The sequence below is a fragment of the Desmodus rotundus genome, chromosome 4 (assembly GCF_022682495.2).
Source record: "Desmodus rotundus isolate HL8 chromosome 4, HLdesRot8A.1, whole genome shotgun sequence".
Classification (NCBI taxonomy): Eukaryota; Metazoa; Chordata; class Mammalia; order Chiroptera; family Phyllostomidae; genus Desmodus; species Desmodus rotundus.
Window position 1 is genome coordinate 25,849,740 of NC_071390.1, and position 12,930 is coordinate 25,862,669.

The 12,930-nt window shown below is 37.3% G+C and overlaps 1 protein-coding gene across 1 annotated transcript in view; it reads right to left on the minus strand.

Annotated features, from left to right (window-relative positions):
* The window catches only part of CC2D2B (coiled-coil and C2 domain containing 2B), an 87,544-nt gene that overhangs the window by 31,694 nt on the left and 42,920 nt on the right, over nt 1-12,930 (minus strand). The window contains exons 19-23 of the mRNA XM_024563229.3: nt 9,242-9,334; nt 8,046-8,137; nt 6,156-6,326; nt 4,868-4,964; nt 3,961-4,070 (exon numbers count right to left, since the gene is read on the minus strand). Coding sequence (XP_024418997.2) covers nt 3,961-4,070; nt 4,868-4,964; nt 6,156-6,326; nt 8,046-8,137; nt 9,242-9,334 — 563 coding nt within the window. The remainder of the gene's footprint in view (nt 1-3,960; nt 4,071-4,867; nt 4,965-6,155; nt 6,327-8,045; nt 8,138-9,241; nt 9,335-12,930) is intronic.

Sequence of the window (12,930 nt, forward strand, 5' to 3'; positions counted from 1 at the left end):
TACTTCAGTTCCAATAACAAAACGTATTTATATAGCCATAGCATCAAATATGAATCTTGAGAAAGAAGATCAAAGCCGGAGACATCACAGTTTCTGATTTCAAACTATATTACAAAGCTATAGTCATTAAAACAGTATGGTACTGGCATCAAGCCAGACATAAAGACCAATGGTATAGAATAGACAGCCCACAGAGAAATCCTTGCTTCTACATCGGGTCAATTTATCTTTGAGAAGGTTGCCAGGAATACGCAATGTGGAAAGGATACTTTCTTCAACAAACGGTGTCAGTAAAACTACCTACATGCAAAAGAATCAAACTGGATCCTTGTCTTACACCTTTGACAAAAGTCAACTCAAAAAGGATTAAAGACTTAAAATGTAAGACCTAACATTGTAAGGACCCTAGAAGAAAACAGGATGGCAAAGCTTCATGAGATTGGTTGTGGCAATGATTTCACGGATATAATACGAAAGCATGCATGACAAAAACAAAAGTAAACAAGTGACGCTACATTAAACTATAAACCTTCTGCACAGAAAAGGAAACAATCAACAGAGTGAAAAGGCAACCTATAGCATGGCAGAAAATGTTTGTAAACCATATATATTGTAAGGGGTTAATTTCCAAAATATATAAGGAACTCATACAACCCAACAGTAAAAAAGCAAATAATCTGATTTTAAAATGTGCCAAAATTTGAATAGCTATTTTCCAGAGAAGACATACAAATAGCCAACAGGTATAGGAAAAAACACTCAATAATGGCTAACTAATAATAAAATGCTCACTAATGGTCAGGGAAATGAAAATGAAAACTACAATAAGATATCATATCAGAACTGTTAGGATGGCTATTATCCAAAAAACAAAAGATAAGTGTTGGTAAAGATGTGGAAAATTGAAACCTTTGCACACTCTTGGTGGAAATGCAAAATAGTGCAGCTGATATGGAAACAATATGGAAGTTTCTCAAGAAATTAAAACTACCATATGATCCAGCAATCCCACGTCTGGGAATCCAAAAGAACTGAACCAGGATCTCAAAGAGATGTTAGCAATCCTATGTTCACTGTAGCACTATTCACAACAGCTACGGTATGGAAACATCCCAATGTCTGCTGACAGATGGATGGATAAGGAAAATGAGGTATATACACACACGGAACACGATTGACTATAAAAAAGAAGGAAATTCTGCAGTATGTGACACTGATGAATCTTAAGGACATTCATGCTAAGTGAAACGAACCAGTCACAGAAAGACCAATACTTCATGATTCCACTTACATGAGGCATCTAAAATAATTAAAATCATAGAATCAAAGGGTGGCTGAGGATGGGATGGGGTGGGGAATGGGAAGTTACTAATAAACAGGCATAAAGTTTCAAGCAAGTGAGATAAGTAAGCTCTAGAGTTCTGCTGTACAACTTTGTACCTACTGTCAATAATATATCATACACTTAAAATATATTAAGAGGGCAGATTCTTCTTCATGTTAACTGTTCTTTCCACACTGAACAATAAGTCGGTGAATTCTGAGTAAAGCAAATTACCCTCTGTAATTCTGGCTTACATGGTTGTGGTCAAGGCCAGTTGAAAAGCTTTAGGGTACGGTAGACTGGAGGCCCAGAGAAGAGTTGCAGTTCAAGTGTGAAGGCAGTGTGCTAGAGAATTCCCTCTGGAGGGGCAAGACCAGGGGGAGAAGACTAGGGGGAGAAGTCTTTTTTCTATTAAGCCTTCACCTGATTGGATGAGCCTCACCCATGTTAAAGAGGGACACACACACCCTATTGGTTCTGTTTCGCAGGAGAACCCGACTAATGCAATGTTACCCTGGGAAAAGCAAAACTAGGGAGGCAGTAAAAAGATCAGTGGTTGCCAGAGGTTCTAGGGGAAAGATAAAGGGATGAAAAAACGAAGCACAGGGCATTTTTAGGCCAGTGAAATTATACTGTATGATATTCTAGTGGTGGATACATGCCATTATACATTTGTGAAGACCAATAGAATGTACAACCCAAAGAGTGAACCCTGATGGAAATTGTGGACTTTGGTTGATAATGATGTGCCAATATTGGCCCATCAATTGTAACAAATCGCCACAACGATGCTGAGGGAGGCTGTGTGTGTGTGTTGTGGGGAAAGGGTATGTGAAAACTCTACTTTCCACTTGACTTTATGGGGAGCCTACAACTGCTCTAAAAAAATAAAGTCTATTTTTTTTAAATGGGGAAAAAAGGAACTCAATCTCATTAGACATCAGAGAACATTAGACAACAATGAAAATATCATTGTAGATCCACCACATCAGAAAAATGATTTTAAAAGTACAAAATGTTACTGAAAATGTAGTACAGTAAGAACTTTTATACATTACTGTTGGGAGCATATATCAGGATAATCACTTCAGGAAAACAGTTTGGTATTATCTGGTAAAGGTGAAGTTCAATTCAACTACTACCTAGCAATTTCACTCCTAAACATATGTCCTAGAGCAGAGGTTTTCAAAATGTCCCTTAACTAGTAGTATCAGTAACACCTGGGAACTTGTTAGAAATGGAATTATCAGGTCCTGCCCTAGACCTACTAAATAGGAAACTATGGAGGTGGGCCCAGAAATGTTTTAAGAAGTTGTATAGGCATTCTCCCTCCCAGGAGCATGTCCACACCTTTTTTCCCCAGAGATGTGCATCTCCTAAATTCTAAGGGTCCCCAGGAGACTTGCAACCAGGGGAGCAATGGACAGTGACAGCTCATCCCACGGTAACCCCCTGAACCTGCCTCCAAGGCCCCTTTTCTCTAACTTCCCAGTGAGCTAAAGCGGCCCCACCTAGGCTCTCTGCTGTTGCTTTTTTTACCCTAAGTCCTTCCTTGCTTTACTGTCCCCAGCTTTAATAAATGTACTCTCAAAAAAGAAGGAGGAGGAGGAGGAGGCAGAGGAGCACAAGGCGGGGAGGAGGAGGGGGAGAAGGAGGAAGAGGAAGGAGAAGAAGGAGAAGAACAACAACCACAGGTGATTTCTAAATCACAGAAAAGTTTAAGAGCTACTGTCTTATAAAGAAACTCTTGCATGTGTGCGCCAGAAGACAGTACAAGAATGTTCAGAGCAACACTATTTCAGTAGCAAAACACTAAAACAAGCCAAATATGTATCAACAGGAGAAAGTATAAACTATGTCTTTTTTATTTATTAAGATGTTATTTATTTTTAGAGAGAGGGGAAGAGAGGGAGAAAGAGAAGGAAAGAAACAGTGATAGGGTGCCTCTCACACGCCCCTAACTGGGGACCTGGTCCACAACCCAGGCATGTGCCCTGACTGGAAATCAAACCAGCAACCTCTCGGTACACAGACCAGCACTCAATCCACTGAGCCACACCAGCCAGGGCTAAACATGTCATTTAAATACAGTGGAATACTATATAGATGTGAAAATGAAAAGAGGGAGGGAGGGAGGGTGGAAGGAATATAAATATAAACATGGATGAATTTCTCAATTAAAAGTAAAGAAACAAGATTGCAGAAGATGATTCACTTCATATAAAATTGAAAAACATCCAAAAGTAAATAATATATAGTTAGGGATAAATACCTATGATCTAAAATCATAAGGGAAGAGAGATAGCAATAAACACAAATTCATGGTTGTTACCTGTGGCGGGGGGAAGAAAGGGGATGCTGTTCAGTACTGGCATGGGGGAGCCTTCAAGGGTATTGGTACTACCTACTTGTTAAGCTGGAAGCTGGGTATACAGGTATTCATTTTATTATTTTTCCTCAAAACTTACATTTATATACACATTCATATATATATATTAATATCTATGTAAGACATATCTTATACTTTAAAAGCTTAAAAGCAAAGCTTACCTTAACCATTATTTTTAATAAATGACTCAAAAATAATTTTATTTGTTTTTTTTTAAGAAGCTGAGGCAAAGTGGACTCCAACTTACATAAAATCCACTTTAATTTCCTCGTTCCAGCACGGATGAGATCCACTTGCAGTACTGGTTTGGTAGGCGGTGCGCTGAAAGGAAACTTCCACGAAAGGGTGGACAGTGTCCTGAAACACACCGCAAACACTGACTAGATTTCTGTAACGTTTTACATAGGCGATGAAAGACAAGGCTAGGAAATTACTCGGTTACTGGTTGACAACTGGGCGGCTTACTTTTTCTAGCTTTTCAAACAACCACTATTCACTCATTCATTTAAAACAATTTATTGGTTCTATTCAATATTACTTTTCTAAGATCTAAAGATAAATGAAACTTTCCCTTATGGATGTTATAGTCTATTTGGGGGAAAATAAAGAGGTAAACAAATAATTGCAATGAAATGTGAGAAATAAAATAGGAACCTCTTCCAGATATAACAGTTACTCAGGAGAGGGAATGATTAATTTTCTGGGGGTGAGGTTCAGAAGAAGAGCTTCACAGAGAAAACACTGCCCCAGCTTGAGCTTAGAAACATTAGCCAGTGATATAGCTGATAACATGGAGCAGTGTGGAGGCTCTTGCAGGCAAAGGAAAGGGTATGTACATAGGCTTTCTAGAACAAGTAGTAGTATGTGCCCAGGTAACATTGCTGGGATGTGGCTGACTGGTAGGCAAGGGCCACATCATTACAGACTTTTGCAGGCATTCTAAGGAGCCTGTACCTCATTCTATAGACCGTGAGAGCAGGGGAGCAGGGAATGAAACGGTTAGAGTTACATTTTACAAAAAGCACCTTCACTGTGTTATGAAAAGTAAACTGGAAGCGCAACAGATTAGAGATGGGAGAGACGAATTAGGAGCCGGTTGCAACTCAGGGCAAACATGATCGAAACTGCACTTTATAGAAGTGCTAAATACTAACCTCATTTAAGATCTCATCTGAGGCTACTGATTTGATTGTTTCTTTACGTCTCAGGCGAGATGCGGATGACATCAAATAAGTAGGCACATCCAAGGCTCTTCAGGAAAAACAATAGAAAGATATGCACTTTAATTAATTTGTTAGTTTTGATTGGAGTGGCAGATGGTTGCCTCTGTGAATGAATGTATATAATCCCTGGATTTTACAGAGTTTGCTTTGGATTTTTATATTGCAGGTGGTTAGAGCTAAACATCTGAAAATCTCTGCTCTGGAAGGGTGGCTACAAATGCTGAAATATGGATTGGATCCAGTCTATGATAAAGTTTTCTTGAGCAAAAGGAGAAAACTAAGGCAAATGATAACTTTGAGATGGTTGGTATCCTTCCCATTTTACAACATTCTTTTTTTTTTACAAATTGGTGATTATAGAAAATGGTGGTGATTTTACGATGTCATGTCACAAGCAGCCTTTGAAATGTGCATTTGTTTTGAGAATATCAATTCTGTTAAATAAATAAGGTTGGATATAAACATAAGCAAAACATTTAAAAGGTTTTAACTATAGATTAAGCAAAATACCTGTTTTTCACATGCAGAATTCACAGGGTGCGGTAGACGTAAGATAAACAAGTAGAGCACATAGGTGTTAAACACAGAGAGCTATATACTTAACATTACTGAGGTCCCTGGGCACTAATCGCCACTTATGAACCATACATGATACTAAATAGGCAAGAGCCACTCGATAGTCAGGATACACTAAATATACATGAGTATCTAATATTCACAATACCTTAATGTGCTATCACTCAACCGTGATACCCATTCTGGACCCACATATCCTCTGCACAAGAAACACAAATAAAACCCCTGAATGCCTGCAGAAAGATGGGTAAGATCTGATTTCTGCAGAAGTCATCTTAAATGACGAGTTTAAAACAGAATCTACTCTCTGCAGAGTTTTAGTTCCAATACTGAGAGGGGCCAGTGGCAGAGAACAGTGCAGTTGGGAACAGTGGTTTCACAAGTTTTCATAATATGGACTAGAGATTTGATATAGTATCCAAAAATATACATGTTAAAGTTACTTGGGGCATCTCAAACTTCTGAAAACTCTTAATACACAGCAATGACAGTATTTTGACTATTGCAAATGAAGATTTCGACTTCGGTTCAGTTTCTGTATATGGAGCATCAATAAAGTGCAAAGATATGCAAGTTGGACAGCATGGAAATTTACATTTCAGACAGATCTTTGGTAACTAAGAATTGGTGGATATTGACTTACCTATTAACTGTTGTTTTCCTACAAGGAATATTATAAGCCCTCAGGATTCTGACGAGAATCTTAATATCTCCATCAGAGACAGTCTGTGCTGCCACTTTTTTCCTTTCTTTCCTCTGAGGCTTTAGCTTTCTTCGTCGTTCAACAAGCTTACAAACTACGTATGTCAACTGACTGAAGAATAAACGTGATCAGTCACATATATACAAGATAACTTAGTTTTAAAAGATATCAATTTAAAAAATTAATTATTATAGATGAGGCCATTATTTTGAGCCATATTCTCTCCATTGTGGAGTGGAGACAGCTGTTCCACACCCAGGAAGGAATCCCTTTCTTAGCATAGAAGAGATGCTACGCTCACTCTCATGTTAAGAGGGAATGTGACTGCTCCATGCCCTTTGCGTACACAGCCCAACAAGAGACAAGGGGACAAAAAGGTAATTCATTGGAATATGATAGTCTTCAGAATAATATATATTTTTTGAGACTCATTCTCTTAAAAATGATTAGAAACTCAACTTTCTACATGAATTTGAAATAGGAGCTAGTTACACATGCTGCCAACCCTAGAAACATAAATTATAGCTCTATGGTCACACCCATTTTTCCCCAAAGACTGAAAATAAAACACAATAGATTTCAGCAGCCTAAACCAATTAAAACCTAACATTGATAATACAACAAACCTGCCAGTGGCCCCAGTGTGGTTCCCCAGAAGCATCCCTACTCCTGTTCCTACCCCTAAGTTTCACAGATGGAACAGTATGAAGATTGAATTACTCCAGCCAAGGCTCCCCCAACTGCTGTCCCTGGATCACAGTGCCCTTGCAGGGCTGAGGATTCCCAGTTTTGTTTTGTTTTTTAATTGTTGTTCAAGTACAGTTGTCTGTATTTTCCCATCACCACTCCTCCCCCACCCCAGCCATCCCCATCTCCCTCCCCTGATCCCACCCCTCCTTGATTTAGTCCATGTGTCCTTTATAGTTGTTCCTGAAAACCCTTCTCCCTCGCCACCCCCAATTATTCCCTCCCACCTCCCCTTTGGTTACTGTCAGTTTGTACTTAATTTCAATGTTTCTGGTTATATTTTGCTTGCTTGTTTGTTCTGTTGATTAGGTTTCACTTAAAAGTGAGATCATATGGTATTTGTCTTTCACTGCCTGGCTTCTTTCACTTAACATAATTCTCTCCAGTTCTATCCATGCTGTTGCAAAGGGTAGCAGCTCCTTCTTTCTTTCTGCTACGTAGGATTCCATAGTTTTTTGATTCATTCATTTACTGATGGGCACTTAGGTTGCTTCCAGCACTTGGCTATTGTAAATTGTGCTGCTATGAACATTGGGGTGCATAGATTCTTTTAGATTGGTGTTTCAGGGTTCTTAGGATATAATCCCAGCAGTGGAATTGCCAGGTCAAAAGGCAGTTCCACTTTTAGTTTTCTGAGGAAATTCCATACTGTTTTCCACAGTGGCCGCACCAGTCTGCATTGCCACCAACAGTGCACGTAGTATTCCCAGTTTTGAAAGGGTTAGATTACAAGATTAGTGCGTGGGGCCACCCACAACAGCTTTCTCACTAGCAGTCTCGGGACAGGAAAATCTTAAGGCAAAACTAGCTTAAGACAAAAGTTTTTCTTTTCTTTCCTGACCTAAAAACTACCAATAAGGAGAGTACTAAAAACTAAAATACTATAAAATTGAGAATACATATCCTATCAATATGTCAAAAATGCAATATTAAAGTGATCAATATATTTTAAGTTAATATATTTCACTTCATTCTTTAGACATGTAACTTAATTAATATAAATACAGAGAACTTATTAGAGAATTTTGAGGGTATTAGCTTAAAGCTTTATATTTCATACTTTATAATAATTTTAGTACGTACCTTGCAGATACAATTTCTTCATAATCAGCCACAATATCTGATAAGTTAAATCTGCTAACTTTGACAATTCTTTTCATTATCAACTTTCTCATCTAGAAAAAAATTTTAGAATTTAAGAAATGCATAATTTATATTTTAAGGTCAAATATTTACAATGCTGCTGGTACTGCTATTTTTCACTCCTAATTTTTGCAAGCGATGGATGGGAAGGTGGATTAGATGAGTGAAAATATGGTATTGTTTGCTTCCATTACTACAATCATTTTTTTATCCTTATCTGAGGGTGTGCTTATTGATTTTTTAGAGAGGGGGAAGGGAGGAAGAGGGAGAGGGAGAGAAGCATCCATCGGTGGCCTCTTGCACACACACACCCTGACCGGGGACAGAATCACAACCTAGCTTATATACCCTTGACTAGGAATCAAATCCACAACCTTTTGGGTTACGAGACATACTCCAACCTACTGAGCTACACCAGCCAGGACTAAAATCATTCTTAACTCTCACATTAATGTCACACAAAAGCAAAGGGGTTTTTTTTCTACTTTTTTGTCCTTCCATGTCCATTTCCTGTCATCTTAAACTCTGTTCTTATCTCTTTTTACACCTAACTCACAGTACACATGTACAGAGCCAGTCTTCACCAAAGGAGATGATTACCCTGTGAATGCATTTCTCTAACAGCTGCTTGTAATGGACATGAATCTTGATAATCAAACTCAAAGAAATATAATCACATTTCTGTATTTCCTTTCAGTCAATCCTATCCAACTTTAATCATCCCTTTATTCCCTAAACTGCTGTGGTTTACTACATTCCTAATAAATGTAAGGATTCTGGCAAAAAGGCTGACATAATTATTAAAGTGAACTTTTAGGGTTAAAATGAGTGTGAAAGTCATTAATGTTCATGTTTGCACAGGAAAAGTTGGGACGTGCACTAATAATGAGTTTGCTGTCTATTGAAGTAAGCTCTGCATCAACAGTGTAGACCAACAGTGTACATTACAGATGGTAGGTAGCTAACTCTGAAAACAAATGAACAGAACAGAAAACCCCTCAGTGATGAGAAAGAGGTGATGAGGAAGTAGACTTTTCTGCCTGACCCTCTGGGAAGAGAACAGTACCATAACATCCAGCAGACCAGTTTTCACAAAAGTAAATGCAAACATAATGGTGATATTATTTTGTTGTTACCTTTTTCAGAAAATTGGCAGAATTAATCCTTTGTGCAGTAATAGAATTCACATCTGAAAAGGACACATCCTTCTCTATCTGACTTTCACATTCCTAAACAGAGAAATAAGTTAGTTTCAGTTCTTGAATGTAACAGAGTTATATATGACATGCTGCAATAAAATGTTAACTATTTATTCCACTTCATGTGTAGGAGACATTGGCAACATTCCAGCACTGACAGAAAAAAAAAAAAAAACATTTCTTTCAGATTCTCCCACTAAGAATTAGCTAAAAATCAGCTTATGATTGTATTTTGTTTGCTTCTAGGATGAGGTCCTTCCATCTTTTAAAATAGAGTAATGATTGAGAGATATTTGTAATTGAGAAAATCATGAGACAATGTGAAGGTGATTGAGAAATATTCTTCATGCATGCATTTACCTGGTGGTCACTAAAAACAGGTGGGGAACATAGCATAACGGTCAAGAGAGTGGGCTTTGGAGGCACAAAATCCTGGGTTCAGCAACTGTGTGGTTTGGGAGAAAGTTGATTAACTGCTGCAGATCTGTTTCCTCTTTCCTAGTAGTTGAAATAATAATAGTAACACAACCACCTATGTCACGGGCTTGTTGTGAGACTTAACTGAAACAATATCTGCAAAGTGCATGATGCACAGCAAGTAGTCAATATGTGCTGATTATTACCAGTAGCTTTAATTTTATATCCAGCCGTTGGTATGAGATTATTTGTCAGGATGCTTCATCTACGTAATTTAAAATAAATTTGCATCTGTTAGTCTACCTTTGTGATGTACATCCCTAATGCAAATGGAAATCATTACATATTATAGGTATCATTAAGACTACACAAAAATAATAAAGTAGATACTTTAGAACTAATAGACATGTTACGACCAACACTATTCTCAGAACTCAATTTATTTTGTTCTTCTAATTATCCACAAGAAATATTGAAATAAACTTTGTTGTTAAGTAATGAGTTTTACTTAATATTATATTAATATTTCATATTGCTTTATTTTTAAAGTATTAATATTAACTTATAGTAGTTACTTAAATACTGTGGATATTATTTAGTTGTTATGTATATTTGTTATTTATCTGTTATGTGTGTTGGAAATATCTTTTCCTAATCTGTTGGTTTTAACTTTAATATTATCAAATTATTCATTTTCTTCTTCATAATTTATGCATTTTTAAATTACATTTACTGGGGTGACATTAGTTAATAAGATTACATAGGTTCCAAGTGTTTATTTCTGTGATACATGATTTGTATATTGCATTGTCTATGTGTATCCACTACCCAATGTCAAATCATCTTCTGTCACCATATATTTGGCCCCTTTTACCCTTTCCTACCTCCTACCCCCTTCTCTCAGGTAACCACAATACTGTTGTCTGTGTCTGAGTTTTGGTTTTATGTCCCATATATGAGTGAAAACATATGGTTCTTAGCTTTTTCTGACTGTCTTATTTCACTTGTCATAATATTCTCAAGGTCCATCCATATTGTTGCAAATGGTAGTATTTCATCTTTTCTTATGGCTGACTAGTACGCCATTGTATGCATGTCTCACATCTGCATCAACCAGTCATCTATCGAAGGACACTTCTGTTGCTTCCGTGTCTTGACCACTGTGAATAATGCTGCAAAGAGCATAGGAGTGCGTATATGAGGTCTGTCTGGAAAAAGTCCAGCCATTATTAATATAATGAGAATGGTTTGTGTGACATTGACATAACCTGGCAGCCAAGGAGAGTGGACTGGAATGCACATGCGTGAATAGTGATGACTTCACTGTACTAGTCAGTGGCAGCAACAGACACGGTGAATATGTGTACTGTGTGGCCATAATATTCAACATGAGCGAGCAGAGCAACAAATCTGCACCACATTTTGCATTAAGCTTGAACATTCCTCCATGGAAACTATTCAGATGATTCAGAAGGCCACAGCGATGGGCAACTGGTAATTGGCAGCTTCATCATGACAACGTGCCCGCTCATGCATCATGTCTCACGTAGAGATTTTTGGCAAAACATCAAATCACCCAGGTGACTCAGCTCCTGTACAGCCTAGATTTGGTGCCCTGTGACTTCTGGCTTTTCTCAAAACTAAAATCACCTTTGAAAGGGAAGAGACTTCAAACCTTTGATGAGATTCAGGAAAATAAGGGAGCTGATAGTGATTGGGAGAACTGTGTGAGTTCCCAAGGTGCCTACTTTGAAGGGAACTGAGGTGTCATTGTTCTATGCACAATGTTTCTTGTACCTTCTTTAAAATATGTCTCTATTTTTCATAGCACATGGCTGGATACTTTCTGGACAGACCTTGTATTTCTGAGAATAAGTGTTTTCAAACTTTTCAGGTAGATACCCAGAAGAAGGATTGCTGGGTCATATGATAACACTATTATTAATTTTTTGAAGAACCTCCATACTGTTTTCCATAGTGGCTGTACCAGTTTACATTCCCACCAGCAGTGAATGAGGGTTCCCTTTTCTCCACAAACTTTGTAACACTTGTTATTACTTCTCCTGTTGATAATAGCCATTCTAACAGGTGTGAGGTGGTATCTCATTGTAGTTTTTAAATTGAATTTATTGGGTGACATTGGTTAATAAAATTATATGGGTTTCAGGTATACAATTCTATCATATATCATCTGTATATTGTATTGTATGTTTCACTTTAGTTTTGATATGCATTTCCCTAATTACTAGTGAGGTTAAGCATCTTTTCATATCTTTTCATATCTTTTCAGCATCTTCTGCTGGACATTTGTAGGGCTTCTTGAGAGAGATGTCTCTTCAGGGCCTCTGCCCATTTTTAAATTCTATTGTTTGTTTGTTTTTGGTGTTGAGTTTTGTGAGTTCTTTATGTATTTTGGATATTAACCCCTTGTCAGAGCTGTTGTTTGCAAATATCTTCTCCAATTCAGTTGGTTGCCTTTTTGTTTGTTGGTTTCTTTGGCTGTGAAGAAGCTTTTGAGTTTGATATAGTCCCATTCATTTATTTTTGCCTTCACTTCCCTTGCCTTTAGGGTCAATTCATAAAATCTCTAAGATTAAGGTCGGTAAGATTAGTACCTATGTTTTCTTCTATGTAGTTTATTGTTTCAGATCATGTATTTAGGTGTTTGATCCATTTTGACTTTTTTGCACATGGGGACACACTGTATGTAGTCTAGTTTCATTCTTTTGCATGTGGCTTTCCAATTTTCCCAGCACCATTTATTGAAGAGGCTTCCTTTTCTCCATTGCATGTTTCTGGCTCCTTTGTTAAATTGTTTGCCCATATACATGTGTTTTTTTTTTCTTGAGGATTGCTTTGGTTACTTGGGGTCTTTTGTGATTCCATACAAATCTGATGATTTTTCATTCTATTTCTTTAAAAAATACCATTGGGATTTTAATGGGGATTGCATTAAATCTGCATATTGCTTTGGGTAATATGAGCATTTTAACTATGTTGATTCTTCCAATCCATAGACACAGAGTATCTTTCTATTTCATGTGTCTTTTTCACTATCTTTTAATAGCTTTGTAGTTTTCATTATATAGGTCCTTCACATCCTTTGTTAAGTTTACTCCTAGGTTTTTATTCTTTTTGTTGCAATTCCAAAAGGATTTTTTTTTCTTTTCTTTTTCTGCAATTTTATTGTTAGTATATAGAAATGCAGT